The 22,581-nt window shown below is 38.9% G+C and overlaps 1 protein-coding gene across 7 annotated transcripts in view; it reads left to right on the top strand.

Moving 5' to 3' along the window:
* meis2a (Meis homeobox 2a) overlaps positions 1–22,581 on the top strand; it is a 225,099-nt gene that overhangs the window by 179,496 nt on the left and 23,022 nt on the right. For all 7 annotated transcript variants that reach the window (XM_057859287.1, XM_057859290.1, XM_057859284.1 and 4 more), the window contains exon 10: positions 20,608–20,666. In XM_057859287.1, the coding sequence (XP_057715270.1) occupies positions 20,608–20,666 (59 nt within the window). The remainder of the gene's footprint in view (positions 1–20,607; positions 20,667–22,581) is intronic.

Raw genomic sequence — 22,581 nt, 5'->3', positions numbered from 1 at the left:
CTCAATCACACTCATCATTTAATCACAATTTAAGAGTAACATTTTATAAATTTTTGTTCTGTTGAACCAGAGCGTTGTAAACATTATGTAGCATATTAGTACGTCAGTATCAGTATCGAGGTAAGTGTATAGTTAATCAGATTTTTGCTTTCCCCCATTACAGTACAATACATTAGATTTCAGCTTGGCAAAAGAGAATAAGAGCAGCAACGTCTGATCCCGAGCAAAAGGAAGTCGACCGTCCTTATTTCTCTGCTGCGCCGGCAACGGCACTCAATTTGGTTTGAAATATAACGCCTCTATCATGTCATTATCGCTCCCCCTGCTAATCCACAAAGCCGCCCTGTTTGATATGTGACAAAAAAGGGAGGAGAAGGTGGGGGGGCGGGGTGTCGGGTCACAGAGTCGCACACTCGATTACCAGGCACTCGACGCTGGGAGAGAAGAATAAAAGGCAGCTACAGAAGAATCAGACAAAGAGGAGGAGGAAAGTGAAGATGCAGACTGAGAAATCAAAGTTGTTTGATAGCGCTGAGAGGTGAATGGGTGCCACAGTAGTTAACCCTCCTTAAGGAACGCCATAAGCATGCTGGAAAATAATCCGGGTGAGAGGAACGGAGAAAAAATAGGATGAAGGCTTCCCTATGCATCTCCTCTCCATGTACAGGGCACCCAAAACACGAAATTAACGTTCGTTATTGAAATGTATGGAAAAACTGTTCCAGTCCCCCAAAATACCTGAAAAACGAATGTATTCATTGCAATTGATGGCTATAGATGCACAATATTCATGTCAATTGGCTGCAGTATTGTACATTATTATCATTCGCTTCCAGGCCTTCCCAGTTCAAATGGATTGGACGTCTATATATCAATACCAGCCAATGAGTTAAGCGGCTATATAACACATACAAACATACTAAGCTGCAGCAATATATGTCGTTTTAAACTGAAGATAAAGAATCTATGCCTCTAAGAATTGTGTGTGCTGTTTGCATTGGTGTGCAAGTAAAAGTTGTTAAAAGTATTCCCATAATTTGTTGGTGTACACATAGAGCAAGGTTATTTTATGTATTTATTTATTTATTTATTTATTTAACCTTTATTTGTAAAGGTAAAATCCCAGTAAGACCCAAAGCCTCATTTACAAGGGAGAACTGTTTAAGCAACAGCAACACAGGGTAACAACAAGTTATTTGGTTTGTTTGAATACGCATAGAATCTCCTGTTTTCTGTTCATTTTGACAGGTAATGTGAAGTTTTAAACAAACAGCAAGCCAATCAATGGCTTGTATCTTGAAAAATGCAATATTACAAGATCGTATTGTTGTAACATAGTAATTTTAAAAGTTGAAATACAGGTAGTCCCCTGGTTACAACGTACCCGACTTACAGGATTTCGACTTTGCGACGCCAGAGTCTTGTCCAACATATTGTCTCCAGTCATTTTTTTTTTTTTTTAATTGCATAAACAGTAACTAATTGCACCTCACAGGATCTTATTCTTTACATTACTTTACATTATATATATCAATATGAAGTGTTCTGTCCTCACTAAAAGTGAAGTTGTTCAGCTTTACAGACAGCAAACACGGCAATTACTGCCTTTTAGAGCTTTATACCTCCTTCACATCTGACAATTTGTAAAACTGTAACACATATACGTATGTACTTTTATGTTCGAAACGATATGCATTTTAAAAATAAAACACTTGACACAAAACAGTTGGTGTTCAAACATCCATCTAGTCTGATCAAAATGTAAATGTAAATTTAGTAGGCTAAATTTGCCTAATTTGCCTAGCAAAAGTCCACTAGTTAAATGCTGCGAATGCTAATGTATGTACAATTCTCCTAGCAAATCGCTCACACGTGACTCCCTAAACTGTAGCTCTAAAATTAATTACAAATGCATACAAACATATATTAGCTGAAAGTACTTACAGCCTTTTGTGGGGCAAACCAGAGCACAGCTTCCCTTTATCCATGTCAGACGAGTGTGTAAGCTCCTCTGTCAATCCAGCCAGACTGAACCCTGCCACCAGAGGGCAGTGTATCCTCCAGAATTAAACAAAATACAATACTTTTGGACTTTTGGATGGTTATTTTGAGATTTAAAGGGTTAATTCCAACTCACGCGGAAATTCGGTTTATGTCGCCAGCATAGGAACAGAACTTGTTCGTAACCCGGGGACAGCCTGTATTATGAGGATCAATTTTTAAAAATGTGTCTTTCCATATATGTTATGACAACAAAGCTGAAAGTCATAGCAGTTGAAATACTAAGGGGAAAAATAATGTACAAATTAAATGGAATATGCCTACGAAAAAAATTACCTGTTCATGAAACATATGACATATCATAAGTATAATATTATATACAACATATGTCAACGGAGTATCAAACAAACAACAAAAAATCATGTGAAAAGTGTCCAGATGACAATTTGTCACAAAATAAGGCCGCTGGTGAAAACATTCCAAGCCAGAAGAGAATGTTAATAGGGAATGTTTATGGTGACAGTGCAGGTTCAAGAAATAGCCCCTCCCCTTCAGAAAAGTGTCAGTGCCGAGACAAGTCGGCCATGCCGCAACGCTACCGTCCGCCGTCCTTCATACAGGTGTGTTGATGCCTGAGGCGGGCTTGGCCGCGTTCCATTCTTTTCAACTCGCCTGAAAAGAACACAAACCATCATGTCGATTGAAGAGGGGGACGTGTCAAACGAGAGGGCAGAACTGACGCATCGTGTTCCAGCATTGTGCTCCACAGTGTCCGCTTTGCTGCAGCGACCCATTTTCTTGTCGTCTGAATCAGTGTTGTCAAAGAGTACTTAAAAAGTAATTAAATTACTGATTATACCTCAAAAAATTAATCTAGTTACTTTACTGATTACTTTATCATTAAAGTAACTAAGTTGCTTTAAAAGTAATTATTCAGTTACTTTTCAACCAATTTTCATTTCTTTGCCGCCTCAAGATAAGAATGACAACAAAAACATTTTATCGCATGTAATTGACTTTCCGATAATTGAATTTAAAGGGGAAGATCAGAGTTTTTCACATAAGGCTTAATCTTCGAGTTAGCGGAGGTTTATTTAGTCGATGGAGTTGATTTAAACCGCCATTGACTCACGCTAGCTTACCCACTCCGGAGCTCTGAAACTAACAAAAAACTGACAAACTGCATGGAGTTTATAGAAATTAACTCCACTGACTAATTTAACCCCGCTAACTCGAAGATTAAGTCTAATGTCAAAAATCCTGAATTTCGGGTTTAGGGTTAGGGTTAACAACATATCAGTGCCAATGTAAAACAATGTAAATTGACTGCACAATAATCAACAGCGCATTAATGAATTGCACAGTGCAATAAACAAAAAGGTGTGGGGGTAGGGCGTATGTGCGTGCATACATGCGGTCAATTTGACCACAAAACGTGGCGACAACTAAGCACTTTACACTCGATCGGACTTACAACACATCCCAAAGATGCGAAACAAACGCGTCACCTGACGGCATAAATGTGCAACACGAATATGATTTAAACATGCGTGCCGACTTGGAGCTATGACTTCCTGCCGTTGTAACAGCAAAGCTACGAAACGGCCACGCACGTAGGGGGTCCACCCTATCGCTGGAACCCTCCAGAATGAAAGAAAAATACTGACGTTTATGACACAGATTAACATTTCCTCTCACATCTTAACAGGTGGCTGCTCTTGGCTCGAATGTGCAGCTCGCTGGCACATGCCTTTCTTAGTCTCAAAACACTTAGCGCGGGTGACTTGAGACCAAAACAGGAAGTAACTGTGGGCAGTTACTATGGAAACGAACAAGTAGTGAGAACCTTTCTAGCATTTTCTATTCAAAATACTCTTCATAAATGTCTACAATATTCTTCATTCTACATACATTATGAGGCAATATCAAAATAGTAACAGACACTAAGGAAACAAACGTAAATCAGATTACTGGTTTGGAAAAATAAATGCGCATAAACTTCATAATGATATTGACGGGACACCTTCCCCAGACACTGCGCCACGCCTTCAAGTAGGGGGCCGTCCCACACTCCGCTTCAGTCGGTCGAAGTCGGTCACAGTTACTCTCAAACACACGCAGTGATCCAACGCCGGATTTAGGTTGAAAAAGTAATAAAGCTGTATCCCATACAAACTGGAAGGATTATCTCAGAAGGGATTTGCTCAAGGATTCAAGGTAATTATTATATTTTTCATTCCATGAATGCAATTTGAAAAATTGCGAAAAAAAATCAATGGGAGAAATTAACCGCTACTGCAATGGCATCATAATTCGCAATATTTACATAAAATAAATGCTGACTTCCCGGTTTTTTGGTTTTTAACCAAGAATCGACACTGTTTTACGTTCATATCTGTAAAGAATTTACGGATTCAAGCATTTATTGACATGAATTTTTTACGAAAAAAGCTCTTAGTGGTGATAAGGCGTCGCCACAATGGCTTAAAGACTAGCAGCACATTCGACATATTTACGTAAAATAAATGCTAATTGCCCGTTTTTTGTTTTGTTTTTTTCTTTTAACCAAGAATCGAGACTGTTTTACGTCCATATATATAAAGAATTCAGGGATTTACGCATTTATTCAGGAGAATTTTCAACGTAAAAAGCTCTTTGTGGTGATAAGGCTGCACCACAGTGGCTTAAAGCATACAGCACATTAGAAATGCTAACTTCCCGGTTTTTCTGCTTTTAACCAATAATTGAGACTGTTTTACGTCTATATCTATAAAGAATTCAGGGATTTAAGCATTTATTCACAAGAATTTTCAACGTAAAAAGCTCTTTGCGGTGATCAGATGGCGCCACAGTGGCTTAAAGACTAGCAGCACATTTGAAATGCTAACTGCCCAGTTTTTTTGCTTTCATCCAAGGATCGAGACTGTTTTACACCCATATCTATAAAGAATTCAGGGATTTAAGTATTTATTCACAAGAATTTTAAACGTAAAAAGCTCTTTGTGGTGATCAGATGGCGCCACAGTGGCTTAAAGACTAGCAGCACATTTGAAATGCTAACTTCCCGTTATTTTTTTTTTGCTTTTAACCAAGAATCGAGACTGTTTTACGTCGATATCTATAAAGAATTCAGGGATTTAAGCATTTGTTCACAATAATTTTCAACGTACAAAGCTCTTTGTCTGTGTTTCCACTACTGGTGCACGATAATTATTGGTCCGATAATTATCGGTCCAATAATAGGAATTATAACGTCATCCCGATAAATCCAATAACATTTATAATAGGACCGATAATATGTACTGTTCTGGCTTTGCAGTTTACACAATAGTATGGGAAATCAGTTGACCATTTGGGGGGCATTGCACCCACCTGCTGCACCTATTTTTTGTTACTGTAGTTTGGTTCAATTACTTACACATTGCGGTGTCTAGCGGTAGCATTGACAGTCGTGAATGCTTTCTGTTACGTTCCCGCCTCGGAAATATATGTAAGTATTTTATGTTTACTATTACAAAAAATATGTTTACTTCTGTGGTGAAGGGTCATATGTACAGAACTTCATAAGTTGTGTTATAGAAGCCAGCCAATGCTTTAGCAGCTCAAGCTAGTGTGCTATGCTATACATATAATAGTTGTGTATATAAGTGTATTGTGCAGTTTGTTGAATATTGAGTATTGAATATGTGCATTTTTCTGTTGTACTTTCACAATATTAAGACGAGTGTCTTCCCATAAAAGCAAGAAAAGACCAAGCCTTGTGGTTTATGGAAGTGCATTCATTCTTAGCTAGCTGTCGGGCAGTGCAGAAGTGAAACGCACTATTTTGTTCATGTCATTATGAAAAATCTGATGAGATCAAAGGCAAATTTATGTTGAATCCACCACTATGTTTTTTTAAACCTCCAGGTGTTCAAAAACTCAGGTTATCAGTATCGGCTTTGAGGAGCAGGAATTTATCGGTTTCAAAACATGGATATCGTGCACCCCTAGTTTTCACTCGGTCAGCTTTGACGGAGATAGGCGCGCCCCGTGTCCCGTCAATATATTATGAAGTCTATGAAATGCATTAGATTACTCGTTACTGAAAGAAAGTAATCAGATTACAGTAACACCTTACTTAGTAACACGTTAGTGGCAACACTGCTCCGAACTCTCACCAACTTCCATTTTTATATCTTTTGACTTTTCCGACAATTTGTCCAAACATTTTTAATGAGTACAGCTTCCCATCAGTTCATTCCAATGCAAAGCAGGACTTGACTTTTACAGTGAAGCCGTCAGCAGAAAAGCTGTCAGGAAAAAGTGCCCGGCGAGAGGCGGGCGAGCAAAGCGTGCCGCAGTGCTATTGATTTATTTTAATTAGCTGCTCGTTAAATCCTGCCAGTTTGCACCGCAAATACGTATAATGCTTTGTCTGATTTATTTTTTCCCCACACTCGACTCAACAACTCCCCAGTTTTATTTTTGGGGGGTTGGAATGCACGCCGGCTAGCACGGCCGGAGCGAGGCGAATGCGACTCGCAACCGGGGCTGCGGGGGTCCCACAAAAGGCCAATGAGCGCAGTAATAAAAAGGGGAAGAAAAACAGGTCAGTGAAAGTCCATGGAGGTTAGGTGAAACAGTCCCTCTTTGAGAGGCGCACAAAAGAGGATGGAAGGAAGGGAGGGAAAAACACAGAGTGAGAGAGAGTGAGTGAGAGAGGTATGTAAACACAGCAGTTGCCCCAAATGTGGGCTCTCACCCTCAACCTTCCTTAAAAAAAAAAATCCAGCAGCCTACTCGCACTGCTTCACATCTGCACCAAATCAAAGACGGCGGTGAGGTCATGTTCACCCGCCTTACGCCGCTTCAGCGTAGCAAAAGTGGGAACGCCAAAACATCCCCACGTCAATCCCAACTCGGTCATTTGTCACATTTGCGGTGATAACGTACGATGAATCAGCTGATAGCGTTAAGTCCGGCCTGCATGCGTGGGTTACAGGGCTGATTCAATCAGTGTTGTTGTCACTACAGCAGATCAGTGTTGGATGTTCAGTAGCCCGAGACCGCCCCGCTGCAGGGCCGCACCATAATGACTGTTTGCTTATACTAAACGCGACCTCCTCGTCAGCTTTTTTCTGGCGCTTTCTAGTCAAAGGGCTTTTTTATCTTATTTATTTTTTTCACAACCCTACTTTCTTTCTTGGGTTTAGTGAACGTTTTGCTTTGGAAGTTGATGTATACAGGGTGATCCAAAAAAACAGGCTCCAAAATTTAGATAGGCATCATTTCTTGATTATTTTTTGGGGAAGAAAAAGAGACTGCAGCTAAAAGTAGTTTACTTTTAATATGACGTGTGACGTTCTGAAAAAAATATATATTCTAGTTATGGCTACAAAAAAATTATCTGGAAATGACGCCTGTCTAAATTTGAGGCCGGTCTTTTTTCGGTCATCCTGTTGAAGCAGTGAGCTAGAACAGGATTCTCAAGCAGTGGTCACCAGTGTTGTTAATTTTACTTTAAAAAAGTAATTAATTACAGTTACAAATTACTTGTCCCAAAAAGTAATTGTGTTAGTAACTCAGTTACCTGAATGTAAGAGTAATTAGTTACTTGGCAAAGTAACTAGTGATAATTTTCATGTATTTTTTCTCAAAAGAAAAAAAAAAAAAAAGGTCACACAATGTGAAGTTTAAAGGGTTTTGGGAACAATTGGCCCTGGCCCAATTCTTTACCCTCCACTTAACTAGACACAAGGGTCTTGCGATAACTAGATAGTAACCTTTGCTATGTGTGGAAGTCATTTAAAGTTGTGAATCAACCGTTAAAGTTGTTAAAATTGCTCCCGTTATTGCATTAGTTCCCTTCTGTCAACTTTCAACAATCAACATGTGTTAGTTTTAAGTTTTCGTCATTTAAAGATAGATTAAAGTCAAGATTTTGCCGATTTAGGAGCATTTTAAAATACAATTTTAAAAAAGTTACTTAGGTTCGCGAGGAAAGATCTCTACATCAGAGCCTTCCTGCGAGGTTTACTGCTTTAAAATGGCGGCTGTTTACTAACGCATGTAGTCCTTAAAACATGTTGCCAATGCAGCCGTGTCTGTCATTTGCATCTAGTTCTATAATATGTGATATCTACCGTATCATGTGGGCGTAGTTTGTAGGCTATGGCTACACTCAGGTAAATGAGGGAGTCTATTTTATATCCAGCGATGAAGTTGGAAGCAGTTATGTGGCGTCGGAGCTACTCCTGTTCTGGTTTGTTTACATCCGTGGTACACTCAAAATGGCGCATGCAGGCGTGTCTGCTAGTTTGGGCACGTGACTGACAAAGACCGATTGGAGCCACCTAGCATCGCGTTTGCAACGGCGTCCTCCCCACTCCTGCTCTGCTCTTTCGTCTCCGTGAGTCCGTCTCTCTCAGACTTTTTTTATTCAACCAACTTAGTAACGCATAGTAACGCAGTCCTTTCCCGCCTCAGTAATGGTAACGGCGTTGCCAAGATGAGAAAAGTAATTAATTAGATTACTCATTACTGAAAAAAATAACGCCGTTAGTAACGCCATTATATTGTAACGCCGTTATTAACAACACTGGTGGTCACTGCTTTTTTGTTTATTTATCGAGAGACATTTTTGTTTTGTTTTTCGGTGTGATAATTAGGGCATTTTATGATAGCTTTAAGTTTTTTTTAATTTAAAAAGTTATTATTATATGTAAAGCAATTTGTTTCTATAATTCCGTTTTATTTTGTTTTCATGTTTTGGGATGGGTTTTTAATCATAAAAAATCTACCTTAAAGTTAGGTAAATCAATAAAGGTAATAATAATAATTCGCAGAAATAAAAAAACTATAGGTGACTGTAAGGACTAATTTTATCCTAAAAGTGTTGGGTTTGCTTGCTTTTTTTTTTTTTTTTTTTCCTCTTGTCATAAAAGGCTTTATTATAAAAATGTAATATACGGTATAATGTAATATAAAAATGACAGACATTATGAAAAATAAATATATTTAATTACCTGCGTTTCATGGCTGGGTTGAAACAAAAGCGGTTGCGTCTGTAAACGAGGGTTCCAGGGTAAAACGGGCAAATTAAAAATAGTTCGGGGGCTTAATGCACCATGAATCTGCTATGGCAACATGTAGACATATTGTTCTATCAAACACAACAGTTGTTTTGGCTTAAAATACATCAGTTTCTTGTCTGTGTTTTCCGCCATATATAATGTTTAAAGTGCATGTGACACGAAAAAGCATGTTTATTTCATAATACACGCGGTATTCGATGCTCCTGAATGATATGGACCGCTTGGATGTGTGTGGAAGTGATCGCTATATTTATTTAGTTTTTTAGAATCCCGCGCCATGAAAATGAGTGACTTCCGGCTTTGGTCTTGCATTGAGGAGGAGGGCGCTGTGACGTGTACGGGTGAAGGCGTCCTCTTCACTAAACAGCCGTACTGTTGTGTATGAGGACTAAGGATTCAGCTGATTTTGCGGATTAATACGTTTATTTTTCGCATCACGCCAGCCAAACGGCTGCAGAAAAATCTTGCTTTATGAGGGAGAGGCGTGTGCGCCTCTTTGGAGTTTCAAAAGGTTCCCATTCACCGTGGATATTGGCCAAAACAAGCCCTACTACTGTGGGACCATTGGACTTAGGAGGAAGTGAGTAAACATCTTGTTTTGTATTATGTCAAATATTAATACAGCGATTACAAAGTAAACACTACAAACTTTCTTTAAATAAGAACTACTTACGTTTGATCATTGATAGGCATGTAAAAAGCTCTCCTCGTGCACATTAGCTGCACGTTAACAACACAACAACTGCAGCCGCCCTCCTCCGGGTAACGAACTGTAAATTGCTTTCCGCTGGGCGGTTTGCCAATCCGCGAAGATGTAGCACTTGTGGTCGGATTAAAAAGACTTGACAGAGAGTGATGTTTGTGCGTCATTTATTGGCCTGAAATGACAAGAGCCACAACTCCATCACGCCACATTACCTCGAGACATTTCCCAATTAGGACCCAACAATGAGCTGTTTACATGTAAAATGTATATAAATAACATTTTCCCACCTGAAATGACAAGAGCCACAACTCCATCACGCCACATCACCTCGAGACATTTCCCAATTAGGACCCAAACGAAGCCCCTCCCGAAATGCCTGCACCTGCCTGCGTGAGTTGCCCTTATATCTCCTGACTAAAAATGCTATTTATTAACTCTTGTCCTTATACATGGCCAATTGTACATTCAATAAAACTAACAAAAAATCTAATGGGTGGTGTTTTACAATTATTATCACATTAACTGAATACCGTTTGTCCCACAAAGACAATCGACAACCCAGTCGTCATGTCAAATAGTCCGGGCCAGTTATGTGTGATTTTCCACTTCGAAGACTTTGAAACATCACTCGGTTCGGGTTAGCATGTTGAATAGCTGTCACACCTCTTGGTTTGTTTACATTCTCCGAAGCCGGGGAAGGGAAATGATACAGTATATGTCCGATTTAGGTGTCATAAAATATCGTTCGGGAGGTGCGACAGTAAAGGTGAAGTCGACAGTTTTGACCATTATGGAGTAATTTTGTTATGTCGTCCTGAATAAGTGCATTTTTATTATTTCATATTCCATTTAGCACAAGACTGTTATTTGTCATGACCATGCCATTTAGCAATTGGGGAAAATACTTGGATAAAAAGAATATCCTGTAAAAATATTGAAGTAAAGAGACAGAAACAATGACATTTTGCAGCTCTCTTCGTCGCGTTTTCCTCGTTGTGAATAGTTCCCCCTCGACGGGCTGACTGGTCCTTCTCAAGCCATTTATTGAGCTATTGGGGAAAAATACTTGGATAAAAAGAATATCCTGTAAAAATATTGGAGTAGAGAGACTGAAACAATGACATTTTGCGGCTCTCTTCGTCGCGTTTTCCTCGTTCTGAATAACTCCCCCTCAATGGGCTGAATAGTAAAACCGATGAGCCCAGTCTCCCGCTGACGTCATCCACCTGTTGGGGACGCTAAAGCCCTATAATGGTAGGCGTGGCTAACCGGCAGATTAAAAGACTTAATTTCTCGTCATCTGTGCTTTGCTAAATTGTTGTATATAGTCGAATCGTCTCAAAATATGATTCTAATTCACATAATAATGCTATTTAAGACTTTTTTCTCCTGTTGTATGCTCTTTAAATTATTATCAATTGTATTAAAACAAGCGAAGTTAAACTGTAGCTATTCCAACGTATCTTTGCACACAAAGGTTGTGTTTCTCGCGCTTAACTCGTTGCCACGGAAACCAGGAGGCAGTTCAAGAAATTTGGGGGAGGTAAGACCCCACTTCACCCCATTCTGGCCCTAGAGCATCTTTTATCAGAAGTGAGTCGAACCAATTGAGCTTATCAAGGTCGGCCCTGATAACACTGTTAATAGTGTGTGCTTAGAACAACGCACCCCCAAATACAAGCCAACAGACAGGTGCAAGTCCCAGTGACTCAGACCCACAGTTTTGACCACAAGGACCATCAATTCTATCTTTAAGGCTGACCCGTGCTGTCTGTGTTCACGACAATACCATGGTGTGTCCCCAGAACCTTCACACAACCCCTAAAAGCCCACCTTTTATTATCTGCATCTGGTGGTGGAGCTTATTATTGCCTGCCTCTGCTCAGTGTTATAGAGTGCGCACAGACACACACACACACAGCATGGGAACTCCATGCTGTCTTCAAACAAATAATTAAAGGCAAGGTTAGGGGGTCGTGTGGAGGTCATTCCTCGGGATACGCAGCAGAATGTGTACATTCTCCCCGGGAGAGAGCCAACTAGTGTGTGCGAATAGGGTGGGAGGGGGTGTGAATGGCGTTTAGCAGGTCCACTGCTGTTTAATGTGGACCTCTTCTTCAGCAGCTAGTTAAGCTACCTTTCAATGTTCCGACATACTGTAGATGGCGCACCCCAGAGGCCAAAACTTGTCCGAAAAGTGCACCCAAGTGCTAACTATTTCTTCACGCATAAGTGCGAAAGCGTACGCACGTGTCCGCCGTGTGTGTCAGCACATTCTTTACAGTACACACAGCCGCCAATCGGGCTAACAGTAGCAAGAAGACGTGCCCTTAAAAGGAAAGTCACAAGGACACAGTACACATGCGTGCGTCCGGACGGACATGCGCCGAGACGGACAACAATCCACGGTTTACGAGCGCTCGGGAGCGCCGTGGCCGTATGGGGAAAATAACAGTGAGAGTATGAATGATGGAGCCAGGACAGCGGGAGTCCACTTGACACGAGGTCTCGGCTAGGCTGGATCAACACGGCGTCCCTTGGCTACTAATATCGGCTCACGCACGAGGGGGGCGCCTGTTAAGTAGCCTGGCCGGCACACAATGTTGTCTTATACTTAGAGTGCGTGTCAGTAGACTTTCAATTTGTATATTTTTCTATACAGTCATGCAAAGTGTGGTGGAGGTGATCCAAAATGGACTTTTGGGGGGAATACTCCAACCATAGTTCATTATTTATCACTATTTCCTTTGTCATAGTGTTTTGTCCATTTCACTCTTAAAATCGTTTTTTTTTTTTCCTCAATAAATCATGCCAGCGATGAGTGAAAACTCAATTGTATACGATTTTAGGAGCCACTCAGGTGACTTGAAGTTCCGCTCTGAGACCCTCAATTTGGCCAAATTTCAAAATTGTCCTATATGCATGTGTGATACATCATTGGAAAGCTTAAAATCTAAGTTTTCTGGGGGAAGAAACGTTTTGAACAGGAGGGCATTTAAAAATAATAATAATAATAATAATTTTGATTTTTCTTTGGGGGGGGGGGTGAGAGCACGCGAGAGCAGAATTAAAGACGGCATGATTTTAACGAGATATTATCGCATACTTAACTCTTTTAAGTTAAAGTAAAGTTAGTCGTCTTGGTATCTTTTTTAAAATGTGATGTTCTTCAGGTGTGTGATTAACCAAAACAGCCTTACATGGGTTATAGAGTGCCACCTCTTGGCACTTCTTTAGTGTGTTCCGGTCAGTTTCATGGTCAAATTCCATATGTTCCATGTGGAAAAATGAGAAAAATCTTATTCTTCGCTTAGTGTTTTCAGTTGTTATTGCAGGGCTGTTTGACTGACAGTTGTTGGCTGTATGTAAATTACTCCCATTTGGTGAGTCCCCAGCTTAAAAAAACAACTATTGGACAAAGCATCCAGCCTCTAGTTGTGATGAAATTTAATACAAATGTGCAACGAAAGTGTTGTTTCTAGAATAAGATGGTCCACACACGTATGTCCACATCTGTGTCACAATGCTCTCGTTTCTGGTTAAGTGACTCCAAACCACACCTGCTAACTGGCTCCTGTTGTCAGCATTCCTTCGCTGAGAAATCATCATGCCAAACCAGGCCTCTCCCTGGAGCGGGGCCCAGCTAGAGAAACGTGTGAGAGAGAGAGAGGGAGGGTGAGAGCCAATCGCCGCAGAGACGGCAGGGGAGAATCCGGCCAATCAGGAGTGAGGTCACTAGTTTGACAACTTTGTCGAGGAAGAAAAGTGAGTGAGTTGTGGAGTGAGCCAGAAATGAGAGAAATGCTAAACATGTCTGCCCGGATAAACAAAAGCTGCTGCAAGAGCAGCATTCAAGTGTGCACGCAATTTTTCTTCTATTTTTTTTGTTATATTATGACTTTTTAGTGCCTGTGTCCAAATGTTTTGACGGGTCTCCAGCAGAAGACGGAAGGCCAAGTTATGTGAACAGCAGTCAGGGCCACATGATCCAAACATGATTTTTTAATTTATTTTTGTATTCACTTTTTGGCTGCTATTGACGGAAATAGACAGTTTCTTTTTTTTAGTTTTTTTTTTTTTTTTTAACCTCCCCCCCAAAAAAAGTTGTTTTATTTTTTTAATTTGCATTTTTTTGTATTGTTGAAGAATTTATTTATTATAGTTATCCATACTTATTTGATATAATTTATTTAATTATTATTTTAACTATTTAATAATTTTGTGTGTAATTTTGGGTCTGTTTCAAATATTGACTTTTCACTGCTGCATTTAAAAAAAAAAATTTTGGGAATAAATTTAATGTTTAAATACTCTACGTAGCCCCTAGAGGCACATCGACTTTTTTTTTTTTTAACCCCTCCCCCCCAAAAAAGTTTTTTTTTTTTAAATTTAATTTTTTTTTGTATTGTTAAAGAATTTAATTATTATAGTTATCTATACTTATTTGATACAATTTATTTAATTATTTATTTTAATTATTTAATAATTTTGTGTGTAATTTTGGGTCTGTTTCAAATATTGACTTTTCACTGCTACAATTTTTTTTTTTTTTTTTTTGGGAAAAAATTTTATGTTTAAATACTCTACGAAGCCCCTAGAGGCACATCGACAGAAATAAAATAAATTTAATGGTAACACTTTATAGTAACTATCCGTTACAACTAGTTTATAGATCATTAGTAAACTGTTAATAAATTATTTATTGTTGATTTGTTAAGTGTTTGTCAAGAGTTTTTTAGGCATTTATATGAATAATAATGACTTGTAACCTGTTTATTTGATAAGTGCAACTTTAGAATAACGTCCCAATAACATACATAGGCTTATAACTAATACTTAATATATTAACTCACACTTTATAGATCAGTTGTTAATAGTTTACTAATCATCTACTAAACTCTGAAGAACATCAAATAGAATAAAAAAGTTCTAAGTACAGAAACTTGATTTGATATTTAAAATATCCAATTTTTGTTCCTCAAGATTGTTCCACCCATAGCCCTTTCTGGGTGCTGTTCTTTACCAAAGATAGACCACAGATAAAATGTTAAACATTTTGTTTAATGCAAAGAACTCAATACAAAAGAAAATGCAACAGTATAGTACAGTGAGTTTGGGACACTTTTTGTGCTAAACACAGCATAAATAGAATTCATATAAATGCCATTAAATCATTCACTCCCAGCCATTTTCATTGATTTTGAAACGAGCAGCAAAAGCAAAATGAACAGGAAAGACGGAACGAGAGTAGAGAAAAAAAAACTGTGTTCTGCCAAAATGTGCTACACTGGCGAAACCTCTACAAGAGGCGAATTTCATACCCAAATTACTACCGTGCGCTTTCAACTTGTTTTATTTGAGATGCATACAGACAGAATATGCTAATGATGCCTTAAGAGAATACTTCAACGAAGTAATATTAAATAAGGATGGTTTAAATATGATACGTGACTAATGTGGTCAACAGATCAACAATCTGCTTTATGGCTACCACAAGAAAATACAATGCTTAAAAGTAGGAGAGGGAAACACATGCAGAAAGTTTTTTGAGGCAATGAAAAAGTAATAAAATATAGGGTTGTTCCGATCGTGTTTTTTTGCTCCCGATCCAATCCTGATCATTTTAGTTTGAGTATCCGCCGATCCCGATATTTCCCAATCCGATTGCTTTTTTTTGCTCCCGATTCAATTCCAATCATTCCCGATAATTTTTGCCGATCATATACATTTTGGCAATGCATTAAGAAAAAAAATGAATAAAACTCGGACGAATATATACATTCAACATACAGTACATAAGTACTGTATTTGTTTATTATGACAATAAATCCTCAAGATGGCATTTACATTATTAACATTCTTTCTGTGAGAGGGATCCACAGATAGAAAGACTTCTGACTTTGTATATTGTGACTAAATATTACCATCCAGTGTATTTGTTGAGCTTTCAGTAAATGATACTGTAGCCATGCCCAAATGCATGATGGGAAGTGGAACCATGACTGTGTGTAGTGCTACCAATTGATATATCTTCTCTGCGTTGGGAAACAACATTAGGTGTTAAGAAAAAGATCAATTGCTACCTTGCTTCCCATGATATTTCTAATCATAGGGAGAGGGATTGTAAGGCTTTAGCCAATTAAAAAAGGCTCCAAAGGCTGCCAAAATTCACTCTACTCATTTTACGCTGCCTTTTATCTCTCTATATAGATAAAACGGCACCATTACAGATTGAGCGCGACAATGCGTGAGTGGGTCGTGCAGGGCATGCATTAATTGCGTTAAATATTTTAACGTGATACTTTTTTTTAAATTAATTACCGCTGTTATCGGGATAAATTTGATAACTCTACCTTAAGCCTAAACTAAAGACTCTGGATGAGTGTAACATATTATGTCTGTAATATTAAATACAATTAGAAAACGATTTAATTAAAAAATATATATATATTAAAAAAAGGCATGGCCGATATTTTTTTGCCGATTCCGATACTTTGAAAATGACGTGATCTCTAATAAAAGACTCAATAAAAGCTCAAATATTAAGTAATCTGTGCTTTAAACCGATGTGTTGGACGTCTTGCCGTGTAGAAAGAATTGGAGTAACCTGGTAATATGGTAATCGTCGAGTGATAGTGACAATCTATGTCATCACCCCGAGCGTCCGTTGCGCACTTAAAATATGGCGCCCTCTGTAGGTCAAAACGTACTAAATATTATAGATTTTTAAATCAATTGCAATATTTTATGTGTTTCTAATTACATATTTTAGTAAAAGAACAATTGTGGCTTATTAGAGCCTACAAGTCCGAGGTTCCCATTTAGAAAAAATGTGAAAAGAATCGATATCGGGCAATATAAGGGGGAAAAAAATCGTATTTGGCTAGATCACACAGCTATAATTGAGACTGTCATTACCAACACTGTCACAACCTTCACTCTAAATTGCCAAATAACTCCCTGGTGGTGCCATGTTTTTACACACCTGTTTACCTGCGCTTTCTCCGCTTCATGGTGAGCGTGCAATTTGGAGGCAGGCAGATTAGAAGGCGTTTAAAGTTCAACAGGGAAGGTGAGGGCAGGTATCATGGCTTCACGGGGGATTAGAAGTCCAAATTGGTTCCAGCTCTGCCTTCCCTGCTAATGACCACCTCTCGAGTCATTCTGTATGCTTCACTCGTGATTTGAAACCTCCTTTTCTATTTAATATCAACCACATGGCTGTATAGTGGCAGTGCATTTTTTTTATGGACGTGAGCCACAGGGTTTTAAAAAAGAGTTTTGGTAGCCGATTGGTCAGCTTGTGTTTGACGCGGCCCTCAGAAGGAGTTAAAAGGTCACCCCCAGCTGACAGTCACCTCCTTGTGAACCCCCTCCCAAAGCTCCACCACGCTGGAAAAGCTCCCTTTTTTTAGTGGCATTGCGATTATTTGCCACTAAGGCTGGTGATAAAACTTCAGACAGCCTAATTGATGGGCTTGCTGACAACAATACCATGTGAAAGTAGCCCATGCCTGGTCCTCATTTCTAGACAGCTGGAAACAGGGGCACAGAACCCCCTCTTTTCCAAAAAACATAGAGAAATGGGGTCCCAATGGCAGGGTGTTTGTTAATTTTCTTTTGTAAAAGAAAGTATGACTTCATATATTGTACAGGTCAGCTTAATGGAGTATGTGCAGGGGGAGTTCCACTTCTGTCGAAACAAATTAAAAAAATCCATCACTGTGTTGAATTTAACCCTTAATGCTAAATGTATCACATTTGGTACAACTAAAATTTCATGATTTTGAGACTAATTCAGAATTTAGACATTTCTTTTTGAAAAAAAATGACACAACAACAACACATGCATCTGCAGGTTCCATGTGAAAATGATACAGGATTTAGCAAGGGTTATAGATATTAGAGCGCTTATTACACATATTCATTTTGACTTTTCTTTTTACAAACTTGAAAAAAGGTTTCTTTAAGACCTTATTTTTCAAATTTTGTGATTCTCTGACAATTGCTTCATATTGCTGGTATTAAAGGGGTTAAGCTAGCAAAATCTAAAAATAAATGAATGTAACATTTTTGATTCATGAGCATGCTTCAAATATGAATTTTGATTCGCAATACGAAGCGAATAGACAAAGCAACAGCTTTTAACAATTAGAATTTATTCTAAGCGTATATCTCAAATCAACAAGTTTCAGGTCGTAATAACAAGCGTGAAAAAAGTGTCGTAGCAACAACTCGCAACTCTGCGCTTATAACAAAAATTTTGGCCGATAACTCATAATTTGAATTAATAAAGAAAAAAGTCATTTTTGTCATAACTCAAATTTTGGCCATTTACTCATAATATGACATTAAAAAAAAAAACAAAAAAAAAACATGTGACTCTTACAGTAACTCATATTTTTTGTCTAGTGACTCATTATTTTAAATTATTAAAAAAAAAAAAAAAAAAAAAACACTTCACTCATGATTGCAAATCTGACTGAAAAAAAGACCAATTGAGCAAGACCAGTGAATTGAAAAATGCAGTCACTTACAATCATACCATACGCTGAATTTGTGTGTGGGGTACTGAAGGGGGTGAGTGTCTTGAAAACATTATGACAAATACTTCATTATATTGTTTATGTGTAATGGGGATGTGTCAACTCTGATTGAATAGAGAAAATGGGGTTTTTAAATAGATACATTTGTTTGGGTTTCACTGGAAACATTTTGAATAGGATGCAAGTTGGAGAGAGTTGTGCTACCTGAGTCGGGATGTTGATAGGTGGCTTGAAAATGGATGCTTAAGAACGTGTGCAGCAGCAGGGGCGCTGGAAGTCACTCACAGCAGGGGGTGCTGAGGATCTTTTTTAGTTTTTCCCATCCAAAAACAGCCATTTCAGTCCAAATTTGTCATGCTCGCTCATTTTCTCCATACAAGACGTGCACAATGGCAGTACATATGCATGCTGGATAGTTTACTAACTACTACTGCTAATACAAAGAGAATTTCACCTACAGTGTGTGTTGGAGTTTTTGTATTGGATATAAAAAGCGCCTGTGTATTTCCCAAAGCACACGGTCCCGGGCTTCAACTGAGAGCGTGTGCTTTGGTCAGATGAGACCAAGATTGAGCTTTTTGGCAACAAATACTCTAAGTGGGTCTGGCGTGCCACGAAAGATGCGCATGCTGAAAAGCACCTCATACCCACTGTGAAGTATGGGGGTGGGTCAGGGATGCTGTGGGGTTGTTCTGCTTCCAAAGGCCCTGGGAACCTTGTTAGGGTGCATGGCTTTAAGAATGCTTTGAAATACCAGGACATTTTAAATCAAAATCTGTTGCCCTCTGCCCGAAAGCTGAAGATGGGTCGTCACTGGGTCTTTCAGCAAGACAATGACCCTAAACATATGGCCAAATCTACACAGAAATGGTTCACCAGACACAAAATCAAGCTTGTGAAACATTATAGAAGAAGATTAAGTGCTGTTTTGTTGGCAAAGGGGGCTGTACAAAGTATTAACACCAGGGGTGCTAATACACACATTATTTGATGTCAAATAATTATTTCTTTATGTGGGATTTTTTCCCCCACTGAATAAATGCACTTGTATTGAAAGTTGGATTTTTAACTTTTTTTCCATTAAGGTCCCATATTATTTGAATTTTTAAAAAATTATTAGAAGCGAAAAAACACATCTTAACCAGGGGTGCCAATAATTATGGAGGGCACTGTATTTTCAATTTATTATACCCACCTGGATGCCATGGACTGGATGTAAAAAAAGAGGACTCTTGCCATTAGCAATAGCCTAATGCTAAAGATAATCTTTTGCTAACGGTACCAGTTATATTTAGTTTATGATGATCACTCAGCACAGGCCTTTAAAGGCTAAAGCAACATTGCATATTCTTTCTTGCCAAGATAAGAAGATAAATCTTACCGTATGTGTCTCAAGAGCAATAGGGAGACTGGAGAGGACAATAGCAGGTGATTTAGGGGGGGCGCAGGACGTCACCTGAGTGACACAACCAGACACTGCTAAGATGCAGTTTAACTATACATAAAATGTCACATATTTTGAATATGTGAGGGAAACTATGCCGCATTTTGTTAGCGTCTCATGATCCTCATGAAAAAAATTGTTCGTCGACGAAATACTTTCGTTATAGTCATCGTTGACGACAACAACACTGGTGTGCAGCCTAGGAAAATGGTACAGTTTTCATTTATGCAGGTGTATGTAATTGTAACAGGGTGTGTCAAGGGAATAGATTTGCACAAACCCAATCTACACGAAAGCGTCCCATGCTTGGTCCTAATTTCTAGGCAGCTGGAGACACTCCTCCCTAGAGTTGGGGTTCCATTGAGGGGAAGAAAGGCTGAAAGGAAGCATGTGTATCCTCTGTGCTTCTTCATTAAAGCTTACTTTTTACATTCCAATGAGGGGCATCCTAATGCTGGGGAGGGGGCAGCTTTGGAGACATGCTGCAGTTAAGTTGGCGTGTGCAGGGCCAAAGTGTCTGCGAGGGGAAATAAAAAAGGACGGCAAGAGAAAGGGATGTGCCACCACCAAAGCCCCCCCGCCTGTGCCCGAGCGGCGGCTAATACTTGAGGAATGTCTCCCCGGCGCCCGTGGCAACCCGACGTAATCAAAAGCTTTATTAAACGAGGGGGGAATAGATCATAAGGAACATTAAACGTGTCCCTCGCAGGGTTCCCAAGTCACCGCACAATCGCCCTTTTGTTTGTTGTTGTATTTTTCTGGGGTGTGTGTGTGTTGCTGGCGTGAATGTCGGCTTGATTTAACGTTTGTTTCTTGTTCTTCTGTCTGTGCCAGGTTCATTAATGCCAGGAGAAGAATAGTACAGCCCATGATTGACCAGTCGAATCGAGCAGGTAAAAAAAAAAAGAAAGAAAAAGAATGGATACAGTAGTCTTCTTCTTCTTGCTCCTTCCCCCTCCTTTTCCTCCTTCTCCTCCCCCAAAGCCCCCCCTGGTGTGAAGATGTCCTTTCCAAAAATCCCACTCGCATGCACACTGTTGCCCAGTTTCTCTTAAGAAGAGGGTGGGAGGGGGAAACGTCTTACCTCAAGTTACCCCTGCAGACCATCTTCTCAATGTGCACAGACTAATTGGAGATTTCCTATTGGAAGTACACGGAGAAGCCTTTGGAATACTCAATAGTTGGTTCATTGTTGTTTTTATTCTACATTTGTATCCAATTCCTAATTGGCAGGAGTGGCTTACTCCCGAAAATTTAAATATCGGCACTGTTTTTATTCTTAAGAATGAGGAAAAAAAGTTCAACAACAAAACCCGACAACCTATGTAGCAGTGTTGTTTTTGGCAGCCATTTTAAAATGTTCATCTTTTGGACGAAAACGTTTATTAGTAGGGTTGTTCCGATCATGTTTTTTTGCTCCCGATCCGATCCCGATCGTTTTAGTTTGAGTATCTGCCGATCCCGATATTTCCCGATCCGATTGCTTTTTTTTTTTGCTCCCGATTCAATTCCAATCATTCCCGATAATTTTTCCCGATCATATACATTTCTACAATGCATTAAGAAAAAAATGAATAAAACTCGGATGAATACATCCATTCAACATACAGTACATAAGTACTGTATTTTTTTATTATGACAATAAATCCTGAAGATGGCATTTACATTATTAACATTCTTTCTGTGAGAGGGATGCACGGATAGAAAGACGTGTAAATTCTTAAAGGATAAATTTGACTTTGTAAATTGTGACTAAATATTGCCATCTAGTGTATTTGTTAAGCTTTCAGTAAATGATAGTGTAGCCATTTAACTGTTCTGCCCAAATGCATGATGGGAAGTGCAACCATGACTGTGCGTAGTGGCACCAATTGATATATCTTCTCTGCGTTGGGTAATAACATCGGGTGTTAAGAAAAAGGTCAACTACTACCTTTCTTCCCCACAATATTTCTAATTGTTGAGAGAGGGATTGTAAGGTTTTAGCCAATTAATAAAAGGCTCCAAAGACTGCCAAAATTCATTCTACTCATTTTACGCTGCCTTTTAGCTCTACAGTATATATAGGTAAAACGGCGCCATTATAGATTGAACGCGACAATGCGTGAGTAGGTCGTGCAGCGCATGCGTTAATTGCGTTAAATATTTTAACGTGATTAATTTTTAAAAAATTGATTACCTCTGTTAACGCGATATATTTGATAGCCCTACTTTAAGCCAAAACTAAAGACTCTGGATGAGTGTAAGACATTTTGTCTGTAACGTTAAATACAATTAGAAAATGATGATCGGACCCAATCGATGCCGACCGATCGGGACATCTTTACTTATTAGTCTTAGTCATATTTTAGTCATTTCAAAATGTTTTCGTCTAGTTTTAGTCAGCAATTCTCAAAATGTTTTTGTCTATAAACTTCAAAAGTTTTAGTCCATAAATAAATAAATGAATAAATAAAAGGTTTCCAACCATTTCGGATGAACCTGAAAGAGGAGCGCATAACTGTAGGGTCTACAAGGACATCACCATTTTCATGATGATAATACACACTCAGCAGGAAAACAGCACATTATTTAAAATGTATTAAACCCACCTGGATGCCAAGAACAGTATGTAAAATACATACTGAGTTGCCGCGCTAAATGCTAATGCTAACGTGAACGCTATGCTAACGCTACAAGTTAGTGTAGTGTGTGATAATCACTCAGCACAGACCTCTAAAGGCTAAACCAACATGGCATATCTAGCCAAGATAAGAAAGCAAAATTTATTAAGCAGCACCTGAATGGGCACAGGCTTTCTCACCAGCA

The sequence above is a fragment of the Corythoichthys intestinalis genome, chromosome 15, assembly GCF_030265065.1.
Source record: "Corythoichthys intestinalis isolate RoL2023-P3 chromosome 15, ASM3026506v1, whole genome shotgun sequence".
NCBI classification, from domain to species: domain Eukaryota; kingdom Metazoa; phylum Chordata; class Actinopteri; order Syngnathiformes; family Syngnathidae; genus Corythoichthys; species Corythoichthys intestinalis.
This window is presented reverse-complemented; position numbering and strand designations above follow the sequence as displayed.